The sequence below is a fragment of the Scyliorhinus torazame genome, chromosome 19, assembly GCF_047496885.1.
Source record: "Scyliorhinus torazame isolate Kashiwa2021f chromosome 19, sScyTor2.1, whole genome shotgun sequence".
In the NCBI taxonomy this organism is placed as follows: domain Eukaryota; kingdom Metazoa; phylum Chordata; class Chondrichthyes; order Carcharhiniformes; family Scyliorhinidae; genus Scyliorhinus; species Scyliorhinus torazame.
The window spans coordinates 117,184,429-117,198,779 of NC_092725.1; the positions used below are offsets into that span (position 1 = coordinate 117,184,429).

At 42.9% G+C, this 14,351-nt stretch overlaps 1 protein-coding gene across 1 annotated transcript in view; it reads left to right on the forward strand.

Annotated features, from left to right (window-relative positions):
- The window catches only part of LOC140396457 (calcium-activated potassium channel subunit beta-4-like), a 33,509-nt gene extending 23,325 nt beyond the window's left edge, over window positions 1-10,184 (forward strand). Inside the window, exons 2-3 of the mRNA XM_072485100.1 lie at window positions 5,156-5,283; window positions 7,394-10,184. Of these exons, the coding sequence (XP_072341201.1) occupies window positions 5,156-5,283; window positions 7,394-7,562 (297 nt within the window). The 3' untranslated portion in view covers window positions 7,563-10,184. The remainder of the gene's footprint in view (window positions 1-5,155; window positions 5,284-7,393) is intronic.
- Window positions 10,185-14,351: the final 4,167 nt, after the last annotated feature.

Below are 14,351 nucleotides of genomic sequence, written 5' to 3' on the forward strand. Positions count from 1 at the left end.
ATTGACAATGGCGGCAGCTGCCGCATTTTAATAGAGAAGGAAATTAGACTGTGTGCAGTCTTCCAGCCAAGAGAGGCAGCAGAGAGCAGGTCATGTGCCCTGCATGTACACTTGATGTCAAACACCCTCATGTAGGTGCGTTTGGCACCAAATCACAGACCAGAGCAGCTTCCATTTTCCAGTTGCTGGCCAAGAGGATTGTGAAGATGGATCATTTTCTTAAAAGTAAGAGATGACCAGAGACTCAAATCACATGTACTTAGTGAACAGGACCCCATAATAAAATCTGCTGGAGAGAGTTGTATAGTAGAGGACAGGTCAGTGCTAATATTAACTCTGTACACAGCTCCAGGGCCTCTAGTTAACAGCATACAAAGAAGAAACTTTACTTGGGAACAAAACACTATAAAGATGATTTATTGAGGTACAGTTTTGTCAGTTGTGCCAGTGCAAATAAGGATGCAAAGCCTCTGTGAATTATACACAGGGATGTACTGGCAAATGAGAGGAGAAGTTTCAGATTTTGAAAGCGAAGTGATGGGTGAAATTTCCTTTTGGGGTTGAAACCCCAGAGCCAGTGATTAACTTTACAGCCCACTCCAAATTAAAAGACTACGGGCGTGATTCTCCAAAATGGAGACTAAGTGTTCGCGCCGTCGTGTTTCACGATGGCGCGAAACGGGCACGGGCAGTAGGGATTCTGCCCCCCACAGGGGGCCAGCACGCGCTGAAGCGGTTCACGCCGCTCCAACCTTACATCCTGGCACGGACTGGGGGCGGTGCCAAACCGCGCATACGCAGTGGCGAAGCGCCAACCGACACATGCGCAGTAGACTCGCGGAATGCTCCGGCCCCGGCGCAACATGGCGTGGGGGTTCTGGGGCCAGAAGCGGAACAAAGCGGACCAGACCCCATCGGAGGCGTCCCCCGGTGAAGGGGCGCTTTTCGCCGCCCCACAGGCCCCCCCCCCCCCGCCCCTTCGCGCAGAGTTCCTGCTGGGGTGAACGGTGCCGGCGGGACTCTGCTGTTTCCATTCGGGTCGGGCCGGTGCCGCGCCAAACGCGCTGTTGCAAATGGCGCCGATTCTCCGCACCTCGGAGAATCGCGCGCTGGCCTCAGGGCGGCGTGGCGCGGTTGCGGCTATTCTCCGGCCCAGCGCGGGGCTTGGAGAATCGCGCCCAGCACTGCTGTACTTGACCTGTGATACCACATTGAAAACATGCCAAAAGTTCATGAAGCTGTCTGCATTCTGGAGTCATATCTCCCAGGAGTATCCAGTGCTGAGTAAAATTAGCATTTGTTGCTATTGCCCTTCACAATGACCTACATGTACGGGGTTGGATTTCCTGCTTTCATAAAGATGAAAACGGTGCAAAGGAACTGGCTAGTCTGCACCTGATATGTGCATTTCCCTCTCCTGCTTGGAACCTGATTTAAGTGAGATTGAGAGGACCAAACAGGCTCCTCTTTCGCATTAAAGGTAAGTGAACGTGGCATGAGCCACGAAGGTCAGGCGATGGGCAAAAGTGGGTCCCGAGAGGGGAAAAAGTTTGAAAACACTGATTTAGAGGATAATGGCCTTTTTTGTTCAAGTAGTGATTTGAAATTATTAAGTATAACATAATGATTAACTTTCAATCTCCGCAATAAAAACATGGCTCTTATTCTTTTGACACCTTTTTTCTTAGGCATTTTTCATGTAATGTAATCCAATTGGGAAAATGTTGGGCACTGCAAGTGAGATGTTAAAAAGCTACATGCGACTCTGGAGCCCATATGTTGCAGACCTCTGCTCTAGGGTTTCCAACACAAACCAATCTTGCCTAATTGTAACCTTGTGATTGTAGACAAGTGTGTTAACCAGGTAATTGAACCAAATCCTATTTGCACTCAATGTCCGCCATACTGGTTTTCTGACAAGATTAGCAACCAAATAGTATATTTGACTTTTTCAACGTCTCGCCTCCTCTTGGTCCTAGACAAGATTAAACACAGCAGAGATCAAAGGGCACACCCTCGGGTCTTAATGGCAAGTACCACAACATTAATTTCATTTAACCATAAACAAACATGCATCAAACCCATTGCACTAATAAAAAAGGAGCCGCGAGGGAAAAGGGTGATCCACTTAGAGAAAAAGGCGGTGGGAAAAGTTAAGTCTTGAATTTCTTTGCTGTACTTTTTGGTTGAGTGTTAAACTCAAGATTGGAAATTATTCAAAATGTTACCCCTCAATGATTCCAACTGGCCATCCTTGCACACACCATAGCTATCATCCATTTTTAGTGCACACACCTGTTTCAGGCACTATCCAAAACATTTATAAGGGGCACGCTGAAGAAAGTACAAATATAGACTGCAAAAGATTTATTGCGATCTCTCAGACAGTGCTTTCCATGGCCTCTATTAATCACTATGGAAGAAGATTGAAAGAAATATTAAGAATATTTGATGTGCAAAGGATTTACCTGGGTTAGAGTAAAATTTTAATTTCTTGCTTTGAATCTCTAACTGCAACTAGTATTGTGCCACATATCTTTGGGGGCGTGGTCAACTGATCCACTGTTTTAGAAACCTGGCAAATACATGTGCTTTTTCGAGAGATAGTAACAGTCGGTTACATCACTGAAGTTCTGTGCTGCGGTTGAGCTTCCCAGCTGCTGCATGTGGTGATCTGGTTGCTGCCTGGCTGCCTGATGGGGATAAGGGGCGAGATTCTCCGACCCCCCCGCCGGGTCGGAGAATCGCTAGGGGCTGGCGTGAATCCCGCCCCCGCCAGTTGCCGAAGTCTCTGGCACCGGATATTCGGCGGGGGCGGGAATCGCGCCGCGCCGGTTGGCGGCCCCCCCCCCCCCCCGCGCGATTCTCCGGCCCGGATGGGCCGAAGTCCCGCCACTAAAATGCCTGTCCCGCCGGCGTAGATTAAACCACCTACCTTACCGGCGGGACAAGGCGGCGCGGGCGGGCTCCGGGGTCCTGGGGTGATCTGGCCCCGGGGGGTGCCCCCATGGTGGTCTGGCCCGCGATCGGGGCCCACCGATCCGCGGGCGGGCCTGTGCCGTGGGGGCACTTTTTGCCTTCCGCCTCCGCTACGGTCTCCACCATGGCGGAGGCGGAAGAGACTCCCTCCACTGCGCATGCGCGGGAATGCCGTCAGCGGCTGCTAGCGTTCCCACGCATGCGCCGCCCGGAGATGTCATTTCCGTGCCAGCTGGCGGGGCACCAAAGGCCTTTTCCGCCAGCTGGCGAGGCGGAAATTTGTCCGCCGCCAACCTAGCCCCTTAAGGTTGGGGCTCGGCCCCCAAAGATGCGGAGCATTCCGCACCTTTGGGGCGGCACGATGCCCGACTGATTTGCGCCGTTTTGGGCGCCAGTCGGCGGACAACGCGCCGTTTCCGGAGAATTCCGCCCATGAACAGGAGAGATGGACCGACAACAATAGCAGCATAAAGAAAGAGTGAGAAGGTCAGTCTCTGGTGCAAAGGGGTTGAGATGTGAGGAAAAGCTGGGAAAACGTGGGGTCTCGGCCTGAAGGGAAATGATCTGAGAATGGATCTTGCAGATTTATTTCATTTAAGGGAATGGAACCTAGGCTATTACTTTGAATTGAATTGTGCAGTAAGACGAGAGGACATGGGTTCACACTAATAAAATAAAAAACAGAACTACTGTTGATATTAAGAAAGATTAGAGCAGCACGGTGGTGCAGTGGTTAGCACTGTTGCATCATGGCACTGAGGTCCCACGTTTGATCCCTGTCCTGGGTCACTGCCCATGTGGAGTTTGCACATTCTCCCGTGTTTGCATGGGTTTCGCTCCCACAACCCAAAGGTGTGCCAGGTAGGTTGATTGGCCACGCTAAATTGCCCTTTAATTGGAAGAAATGAATTGGGGCACTCAAAATCTTTTTAAAAATGTTAATAAAGATTGATCAACATATGAAAGAACTTCCAGCTTGTGATAAAGCAGAAAACCTGAAATAACAGGAGCTGCAACACCAGCATCCCATTATGATTTTTATGGATGAATGAAATATGTTGGTCTGAATGATCTGCCTCATCCATAAATATCTTGCCATTGACCATTAAAGTTGCTAAACCTTTAGTATGCTCTTCGGGTGAGAAGTAATCTTATTGAAAGATTCTGAGAGGGCTTGACAGGGTAGATACCGGTAGAGGATGTTTTCTCTCATGGATGAATCTAGAATTGGGGACAGAGGTGAAACATAAGCGATCTGGCATTTCAGCTGGAGATGAGGAGGAATTTCTTCTCTTGGAGGTCTTTGGAATTCTCTGCCACAGTGGCAACTGCGTCAATAAATGTGTTCAAGGCTAAATTAAATAGACTAGATTGACAAGGGAGTCAACGGTTATGAAGAGTCAGGCAAAAAATGACTTATGGCACAATGGGATCAGTCACAATCTTATTGAATGACCTACTCCTATTTCTTGTCACTGCCAAATTTCACAGTCCACAAATAGGCCCTTAAAAAAAATGGTGAGTTCTGTTTTAGAACATAGAACATTACAGCGCAGTACAGGCCCTTCGGCCCTCGATGTTGCGCCGACCTGTGAAACCACTTTAAAGCCCATCTACACTATTCCCTTATAGTCCATATGTCTATCCAATGACCATTTGAATGCCCTTAGTGTTGGCGAGTCCACTACTGTTGCAGACAGGGCATTCCACGCCCTTACTACTCTCTGAGTAAAGAACCTACCTCTGACATCTGTCCTATATCTATCTCCCCTGTACACTCTTCATCCAGACTGAAAACCAAAAGTTAAGGCGATCCCTCTCTGTGACTGACTTACCTGATGATGCTTTCTTTCCTTTTTCTAAACCTACTGAGTTTTGATACAGGGTGCCAACATAAACTTGTCTATTGTCTTTGAATATGCTTACTATATTTGAATTTTTGCACCCTATATTTCTATTGATTCCACGGTCCTTGCATACGAGATCAAGATGCAGGAGCTGTATCTGACTGACAGGAAAGGACTACATTTCAACGTTTGAATCAGACCAACAAAGAATACTATAGTAAACTAGCTGAACTTACTGCGACTTGTTAATGTTTCACTTAGAACCTGATTTATTGTATGTGATTCTCAGTGCAAGCCCAATATAATACCGCATTTCTCATTTTATACAGTGTTCCTATATTCCTCCTTGCGAAAGAGACAATCAGAAAAACTCAGAAAATGTTGTGAGTTGGCATGATTATTGGAAGGAAGAAATAGGCTCTCAGACTTTTATATGCTACATTAATCGGCAAAGAAGGTAAGGCTATGAGAAAATTTACTGAGTGCAATGCAGAAATTCCTTTTTTGTGTGTCTATAGCACCTTGTATTTAATGCATTTCATTAAATATATTGAATGGCAAATTTCTCTACACCACATTACTTGAACATGACTTCTGTGTTTGACATGAACGTAATAAATGCTGTTGAGTAAATGTTTGTCTTTACTGCTTGAGTGTTGAGCCCTGTCTGGATGAAGCACAAAGGAAAATCTCATGTTGCATTTTGCACGCCAGTAACTGGAGTCACCCAAATTTTCTTGCATTGAAATGAATGCAAGTAAAATCACTTTGCTCTGTGAAGGTTATTGTGATTCACCACTGCCACACGTGAGGTGTGGTGATTCTCAGGTTAAATCACCACCGGTCAGCTCTCCTTCTGAAAGCACCTGGGACTATGGTGACTTTACTGCCCTTGTGGTAAACATGGAAATCTACCGTACAAAAACTTGCATATAGATTGTACGTTAACATAGCACTTCACAGGAATGTTAGCAAACAAACTTTGATAACAAGCCACATAGGATGTTAGGGCAGATGACCAAAGGTTTGGTCAGAAAAGTAGGTTTAAGGACCATGTTAAATGAAGGATGAGAGCACCCTAATAACTTTATTATAATTAACTAAATCTGCTAATCTGCTCATATGCCTAATTAAACTTGTATTCACATTTCATTTGATTAACCAAAGAAGAGTACAAATGCGGAAAGGTAAATAAACCGTACTTGAACTTTTCCTCGCGCAAATATTGGAGAATAATATGAAGCATCTCCCATTGTGGTTACTTCATATAAATTGTTCAAATGAAGAAATTTGTAATTCGAGATTATTATCTGTTTCTGACGGTGAGGAAATGTTTCTGAAGCCTCACTCAGATGAACTTCTCTCATGCTTGAACTAAAAACAGTAGTATTCAAATAGAACTGCACACGGCTAACTCCAGTTCTACTGTGAATGAAGGCAGCTTCCACCCCAAAAGTCTTGAAGGTCATTGTACAAAAATAACAGAATAAACTCACTGCCTCTGACTGGAATCTTGTGGAAAAACTTTAATATTCATTGTGTATAGCTATGTTTTTATCATTGCTGAAATTAGCAATTAATATAACGTTGCATTGACTTTTAAAAAAAAGTTTTTCTTAAAGGGTAAAATATTCAGGATAGTTTGATTGCCACAATCTAAATTCCATTAGTTGGATTGTCAATTGATCATTCTTTTAATGACGGACGTGGTACAGGCAAATTTTCTGATCTTAAAGCGTGGTTGCAAAATTTGATGAAGTTACTTAACAGTTTGAACTTGAATTGAAAAAATACTTTTCAATTTCATGTCAAATAATCCAGACCAGAGGTGGGGAAGTAAGTCCAGAGAGAACTTTCAATGTAAATGGGTACATTTGGCTTTTTATGTAGAAAAGATTAGGGCCACACAGACAAATGTTGTCTTATGGTGATACATAGGAAATATCTCTTGTATTTAATGAAAGATAATTTAGGTGCTTCGACACACCCACCAGAGAGGGTAGTGTACCAATTAGAGACTCTACCTTCAGTTTTTGAGGATGTTCACTCATTTTCAAATCCCTCCATGGCCTTGCCTCCTACCTATCTCTAGCCTCACAGCCTCAGATACCTGCGCCTTTCTCGCCAAAATATAATTCGTCAACCATTGGTGGACGTGCTTTCATTTGCCTAGGCCTCGAGCTCTGAGAATCCCTGACTGTACCCCTCACTGTCTTCCTTTAAGGTTTCTTTACAACCTATCTCTTTGACCAAGTTTTTTAGTCATCTGATCTAATATCTCCCCATGTGGCTCAGTGTCATATTTTGCCTTGTAATGTTTCTGTGGAAGCCCTGATCAGGGATGAGGCACTGTTCATAAATTACTGTGAGTTTTTAAAAAACTGTTTCGCTAGATATTAAAAAGGGATATGTTGCCACGAATAATTGAATTTAGAACCTCTCAACAACGTATTGCTTGATTTTTAACGTTATCAAATATGCAGGGTTAAATTGTCGAAACATTAATTTGTATATTCTTTATTCAAGGAATGTATTGCTCACTAAGGCCCTGTTTGCACTTTTTCTAGACCTGATGATGTGCTTTTGAAACGTGCCCATGATGAAAATGTTCTTTTGCACTGTGTACTCTGGCCTCTCCTCACTCTTCTGGTGGGTGTCCTGATCGTGCTTTTGACCATTTGTGGTAAGAGCCTTGCTGTTCGAGCAGAAGCACTGCAGAAAATGAAGTACTCCTAGTGATGAGACTGATGAGAAGTGGCAATCAGGCAGCGTTCCAGCAGGGAAATAATCAACAGTGCATTCAAAGGCAAATCCTTGATGGCAAAGACCTGGAATCATTTTATGCAAGTGTAGATCTGCAAAGTTTAGTATGATTTAAGCTGCTAGGAAGACTAAAGGCTTGATGATTGATTGTAAATGCTTGTGATGTGGCATGAAGATTCCATTGCTTTATTGCTGAGAGAGAGAGGGGGTGGGGGGGGGGGAAGCAGTAGATCTAACCACCTTCCCTTGAATTCATTTTCAATTCAGTTACCCTTGTTCCCAGAATATATTGTGAGCTAACTGCAATCCTACTTCTTTGTTGAACCTTGTTAAATGAAAGCTCCCGAAACCTTTGTTATTGATAACTATTTTTTAAAGAAAATCTGTACTTTGTAATGTAAAGATGAAATGGGTTTTAAAAATAAAGTCTTATGCGATACTGGGAGTTTAATCCAATAATTTTTTTTTAGGAAGTAATGCAAGAACTTTTGCTCTGACAAATGCAGGACAAAGAACAGGACACCTAATAACCTTTACATTGAAATACTGCATAGACTGATGAAGCTACTCTCTTTCTCCTCCCCCCACCCACCCCCATGCAAATTATTACACTTCAAGTGTTTACCTAATTCCCTTTAGAAAGTTATTATCAAACATGTTTGCAACACTCATTCGGACTGTGCATTGCATGTTAGATCATCATAATTTTCTGCAAATGTTCTTTTCCTCATGAAACGCCTGGTTCCTTTGGCAATTATTTTATTGCCACTTTGGAGCCGCAGGAAGTGCCTAAATTGGAGCGTCAATAGATACTTGTGTGTTCCGGTTAACATACAGGTGTGATGAAGTATGAATGATTACGTCTTAATAATATAATTACAATATTTGAAAACCTCTGCCAAGCCGGGAGTAAAAGTAACATGCGATCAAATACAAAGCAAGAAAAAAAATGTTTTAATTTAATTTGTAACAGCTGATTAGTTGTATGCGAATATCACGGTACAGTTCATCATTCTTGCAGTAGAAACCTTGGCTCCAATTCAAAAGGTTCATATTTAAATAATTCCAGTGACTGAAGTTGGTGACCTTTCCAGGCAGGTTACATTCATTTTTGCAACATATGTTTTCGAGGTGGTGGATTGGTTTTCAGCACTTCAGGGCTTGAGTCGTACCACCAGGCCACTTTCCCCTGATGATACAATCAGTATTCACTGAAAAATCAGCAGATTTGAATAAGAAGTAAATGCCAAGGCTAAAAACTTTCTACAAGGCTCATTATCATTCAGAGATGATTGTGAGTGAAGCTTTATCTTTATTTAAAGCTGGTCATTTGGTTTCTTGAGATTTGAGACTAAAGGTTTTCTGAAAGGAATACAGTCAACCCTGTACCAAACGTTTTTTTTTTAGCATTTATCACTTTCAAAGTAATGTTTCTTTCAGTGAAGGATCCTGTGCCTGACGAATTTTAAGTTTAACAACATGAGCAGGTAAACTTTTGAAAAAAGTAAAAATAATTGAAAAGGAACCATTTGCAACCATGGAAGAAATTGCTTGTTCAAAAAATTTGAGACACTTCTGCTTTGGTTAATATGCTCATGTCCTGTAGTTTTGAAGTACTCTTATATTGAAACCTGGAAGTTCAAAACTTTGGATTCTTTACAGATTCATTTAATAGTTAAAACATGCAAATTCATCACTTCATAATGTGTTGAAAATTACATTCTCTTAGACCGATCCTAGGCATTATGGCGGTAATTTTGATGCTGTGACAGAGTAAATAGGGTAGTGGCAGAATCAGTAACAATTTGAACGTTGTTGGTCATTTAATTCAATTGCTTTGTGAGTGGGCTGCTGATTTTGCTATTGCCCTTTCTTGTTAATGTATAATGTCAAAATTACTCCTTTTTTCCTTGCTGGTGCATTTAAAGTAATTTTTGTGTTAATCGTGCACTCATAGTTCACAGGTAGTTCTTTTGATTCTTGACATTGCACTCTATTATTCAAAAGAGCATGCAGTTTCTGCCTCTTTTTTTCTCCCCTTTTACACTGCTCTCAATATTACCCCATCCCTTTGAGCTGAGTGGACAGAACTGCCAACTCAATAGGAGACTCTTCAATTGACTTCCAGCTACCTTCCTTTGGATGATGGGTGCCCCCTGGTACTATTTAGTATATCCAATGTGCACTGTTGAAAAAGGAACCAATTTTAACTATCAAAGAGATAGGGAGGAGACAAAGTGAGTGATTGAATTGGAAACGAGGAAGACACTCTTTGATCTTCATTGGTTTATTGCTCAAAACCACTACATTTTGAAAGCTAGTTGAGAAATACTACTGCATGTAAAGTACTTACTGCTGATATAGTCCATGTTATGTAGTGTTAGAGATGGGGTTGGACAGGTTTTATATCCCATGAATTGCTGATGCGTAATCCAGACAGGATCAATATTGGGATCTTCAATGAATAATGATTGATTCAGTGTGAAACTACATTGTAAATGACAAGTGCAATCTTTACTGGAGGATTAGCTGTATTGCAATATCAGCAGCAATAGACATATTTATTGTTTGCAATGAAGGAAATCAATAAAAGGTTTATGTATCAACCTCTTTCGAAATCAAGTTTTCTGGAAAGGGATGAAAAGTGGTTATTTTTTGCTGTTTCACCAACATGCCAATTTAATTTATTGTAATTATTTGTGGACATTTTATTGCAGGCCTTCATCAGCATGCAGCCTATTTCATGTGAAGAGAATGAGGTACAAATAGATCACATATTGCTATGTATCAGTGCTGAATTCACATAACCAACCTTGAGAGCTAACCTTTTAGGTTTGAGGAACTGCGATAAATACACTTGAAACAATACTCAGTAGAAAGAAATCAGAACTTTCACTCTATCCTCATACATTTATTCACCAAATACCTGGTACGTTCCAAAACATTGGACAAGAAATGATTGCTTTCCAAAACATTGGACAAGAAATGATTGCTTAATTCTAAGTTTATTTCTTAAATGGACCCTGTCTTTTTCCAACAGCTCTATCCAATTTATTCGATCTTCTGAAAGATAGTTATGTAAAGTTTTGTTATGACTCCATTATTAAGTACTGTCCAATCGCTTTTAATGTCGTGACATGTCCACAATTTCATCAATGATCATCGTATTTCATAGAGAGTTTCAACAGTTTTGTGTTAACTTAATGATATACATTTGAATTCCATTCACAATGACATCTTCCACATCTTATAAATGTTGATTGGCACAAAGTGAATTGCTTTTGCTAGGAAGCTGGAGCATTTGAGAAAAGTAAAATCCTTTTAAATCTCTGGTCTCATTCAGGACCTACTTCGTCATAGACTAGTCATAGAATTTACAGTGCAGAAGGAGGCCATTTGGCCCATCGAGTCTGCACCGACTCTTGGAAAGAGCACCCTACCCAAGATCCACACCTCCACCCTATCCCCATAACCCAGCAACCCCACCCAACACGAAGGGCAATTTTGGACACTATGGGCAATTTAGCATGGCCAATCCACCTAACCCGCACATCTTTGGACTGTGGGAGGAAACCGGAGCACCCGGAGGAAACCCACGCGCACACGGGGAGGATGTGCAGACTCCGCACAGACAGTGACCCAAGCCGGAATCGAACCAGAGACCCTGGAGCTGTGAAGCATTTGTGCTATCCACAATGCTACCGTGCTGTAACTTTGTTACTTATATCATCCAGTTCTGTGCTGACAGTTCAAATAACATTAAAAATAGGCATAATCTGTGGTCGTTCAAGCCTTAGACATCTTAAAGGGGCTCTCATACATTTTTGTGACTACCAAAATTTTAATTTGCGTTTTGTGCTCTCTGCTAGATTAAATTAGGTGTACATTCCCTAGAAAGGAGCTGTATGCACAAATAAATGGTCAATTAATTTGTGCTGTTATAGAATCATATAGCAGAAGGCTACTTGACCCATCTGAGGAAAAGCAATCAGCTAGCTCCACACACCTACCATTTCACCATAATCTTGTGATTTTTATCCTTTTTAAGTATAAATCCAATATATAGCAAAAGCAATTAGTCTTGGTCAATGCAGTCATAAAACTGCACAAGGAAGTATTTTCATCTGACAAAAACTACATTTATTGCCCTCTCTTTGAGCCATTGAAATCTTGTGATGCTGACGCTCTAATAAATAATGGTGTTAAGGTGGAGGAATTCCAGAATACTGAGGCAGCTACATTGAAGGAATAGCAATATATCTCCCAAGGCAGAAATGAGAGAGAAGGGAAGTGAACTTTGAGATGATGGTGTTCCCATGCCATTACTGTCCATTATTCTTGGTGACAGAGGCTGTTGGACAGGAGGTATTATTGAACTTTGTCACCATCGGGCATTCTATAGATCATGCTACAGCCAGTGGTCATGGGGAAGGACAAGAGGCACTAACCAATCAAGTATTTGAATGATGTCAAGTGTGTTAGGAATAATGTATAAGTTTAATTTATATTTGTGTTAAAAAAGGTAGAACATGGTTCTGGTTTCAGAACCAGTTTTTTTGTGAGCTTGGTGGTGGGAAGTCTGGAGGCACACTTTGCATGAATTCTTAATGAGGTTTTACAACCCTTCAGTGAAGAGATGGGTTAGTAGTTTAGCGAATTTAGGGAAAAACACAAATTAGAAAACAAACTGTGCTGTTGACTAGTAACAGGTCCAGGGCGAGGCACACAACAGGAAAGATAGAAAGAAGGTCACTCGCTGTGTGTATGCCAGAGAGTTCTAAACAGTAAAAAGAAATCCTGCAAGACTGCTGGGAAACTCATGTTTGTTCTGAAGTTGAATTAATAGTGAGTTTAGATTGTGTTTTTTGGGTGTCTGAGAGATGCCAGCTGGGGAAAAAAGCATCCAGTGAATGCACCGAAATCCGTTGGAAGAAAAAACATTTGCAACAGAGCCAGCCCAAGCAAGAAACCTTGTTTTTGGGATAGTGGTAAATGTTCACTGGGATTTTGTGTCTATAAGTGAATTGCTGGATAGAAGCAATATTGAGAGTTTGAATTATTTTCTGATGTTCGTGGTAGTGGCCATACTGAAAACGTGGGGACAATTAAGGCTGACCACGATGTCCCCCATGGCCCCCAGCTGCGGTAACCGCAGGTTCCCTCCAGCCATGCTGGACAAAACCTTTTAAAAAATGGAAACAGGGAGAATACTGACAGTTAGGGACTTCTATATCGGAAACTGACCAGCGACGCTGAACGAACTGGTGTGGGAATGGGAACTACCGACAGGAAAGGAAATGAGACACCTACAAATAAAACACTTCTCCTGTAAAGAGACAGTAGGATACCCTTGGGCCCCGGAGACCACACTATTAGAGGATCTGATGAACATAGACAGTAAAGAAGCGCGGTAGCAAAGTGGTTAGCATTGTTGCTTCACAGCACCAGGGTCCCAGGCTCGGTTCCCGGCTTGGGTCACTGTCTGTGCAGAGTCTGCACCTTCTCCCATGTCTGCGTGGGTTTCCTCTGGGCGCTCCGGTTTCCTCCCACAAGTTCCGAAAGACTTGCTGTTATGTGAATTAGACATTCTTAATTCTCCCTCTGTGTACCTTAACAGGTGCCGAAATGAGACGACTGGAGGCTTTTCACAGTAACTTCATTGCAGTGTTAATGTAAGCCTACTTGTGACAATAAAGCCAGAGTTACACATGGGGATAAAAGGTCGATACCCTAGCTTTCACTTCCCTAATCGCACGCCGGAGAATCCTGCTCGGCTGGCGATCAGAAGCACCATCCACAGCTGCAGACTAGCTGGCAGACCTAGCAGAAGTTCTCCACCTGGAGAAGATTAAATACGCCATCTGAGGGGTGGAGGAAGGCTTCCTTACTGCATGGGGGGCAATTTGTCGGCCTGTTTCAAAACCTGTTCGAGGCCAGCAACAGCCAGTTGAGAGGAAAACCGGAAAGCTTGAAAAAAAGACAAGGAGGAACGCCCGGGACGCACAACCCGGGGGGGGGGGGGGGGGGGGGGGGGAGCAGAGAAAAGAAAAGAGAATTTCTGAGAGGGACAAATGGAACAACGCAGAGAGGGCAACCCCCCACCCACAAGATGGGCACAGCCGAAGCCGACGGGGGGAGGAAAGGGGAAAAACGAGGAGAAAGGGAACCCCCCCCCCGCCAGATCAATCAGAGAGAGCATCAGGGGAGGTGGGTGGAGTAGGGAGGTTTGTACGCTGAGTAGGAGGGCAACAGACTATAAATAGAGAAACCTAAGAAAAAACCTTTTGTACTGTACAATAAATGAAAACAAACAAAAGCACAGTGGTTAGCACTGTGGCTTCACAACGCCAAGGTCCAAGGTTCGATTCCCCGCTGGGTCACTACCTGTGCGGAGTCTGCACGTTCTCCCCGTGTGTGCGTGGGTTACCTCCGGGTGCTCCGGTTTCCACCCACAGTCCAAAGACGTGCAGGTTAGGTGGATTGGCCATGATAAATTGCCCTTAGTGTCCAAAAAGTTTAGGCGGGGTCATTGGATTACGGGGATAAGATGGAAGTGAGGGCTTAAATGGGTTAGTGCAGACTCGATGGGCCGAATGGCCTCCTTCTGCACTCTATGTTCTATGAACGGCAAGATTTTTAAAAAAATTCTGCAGTTTGTATTGACATTTTTCCAATCTTTTTGTTTAGTATAATATAGTTACTTTTCCTTGTTTAATAAATGTTTTATTGTGTTAAAGGTACGCTGGTAGATTCTTCTGGATG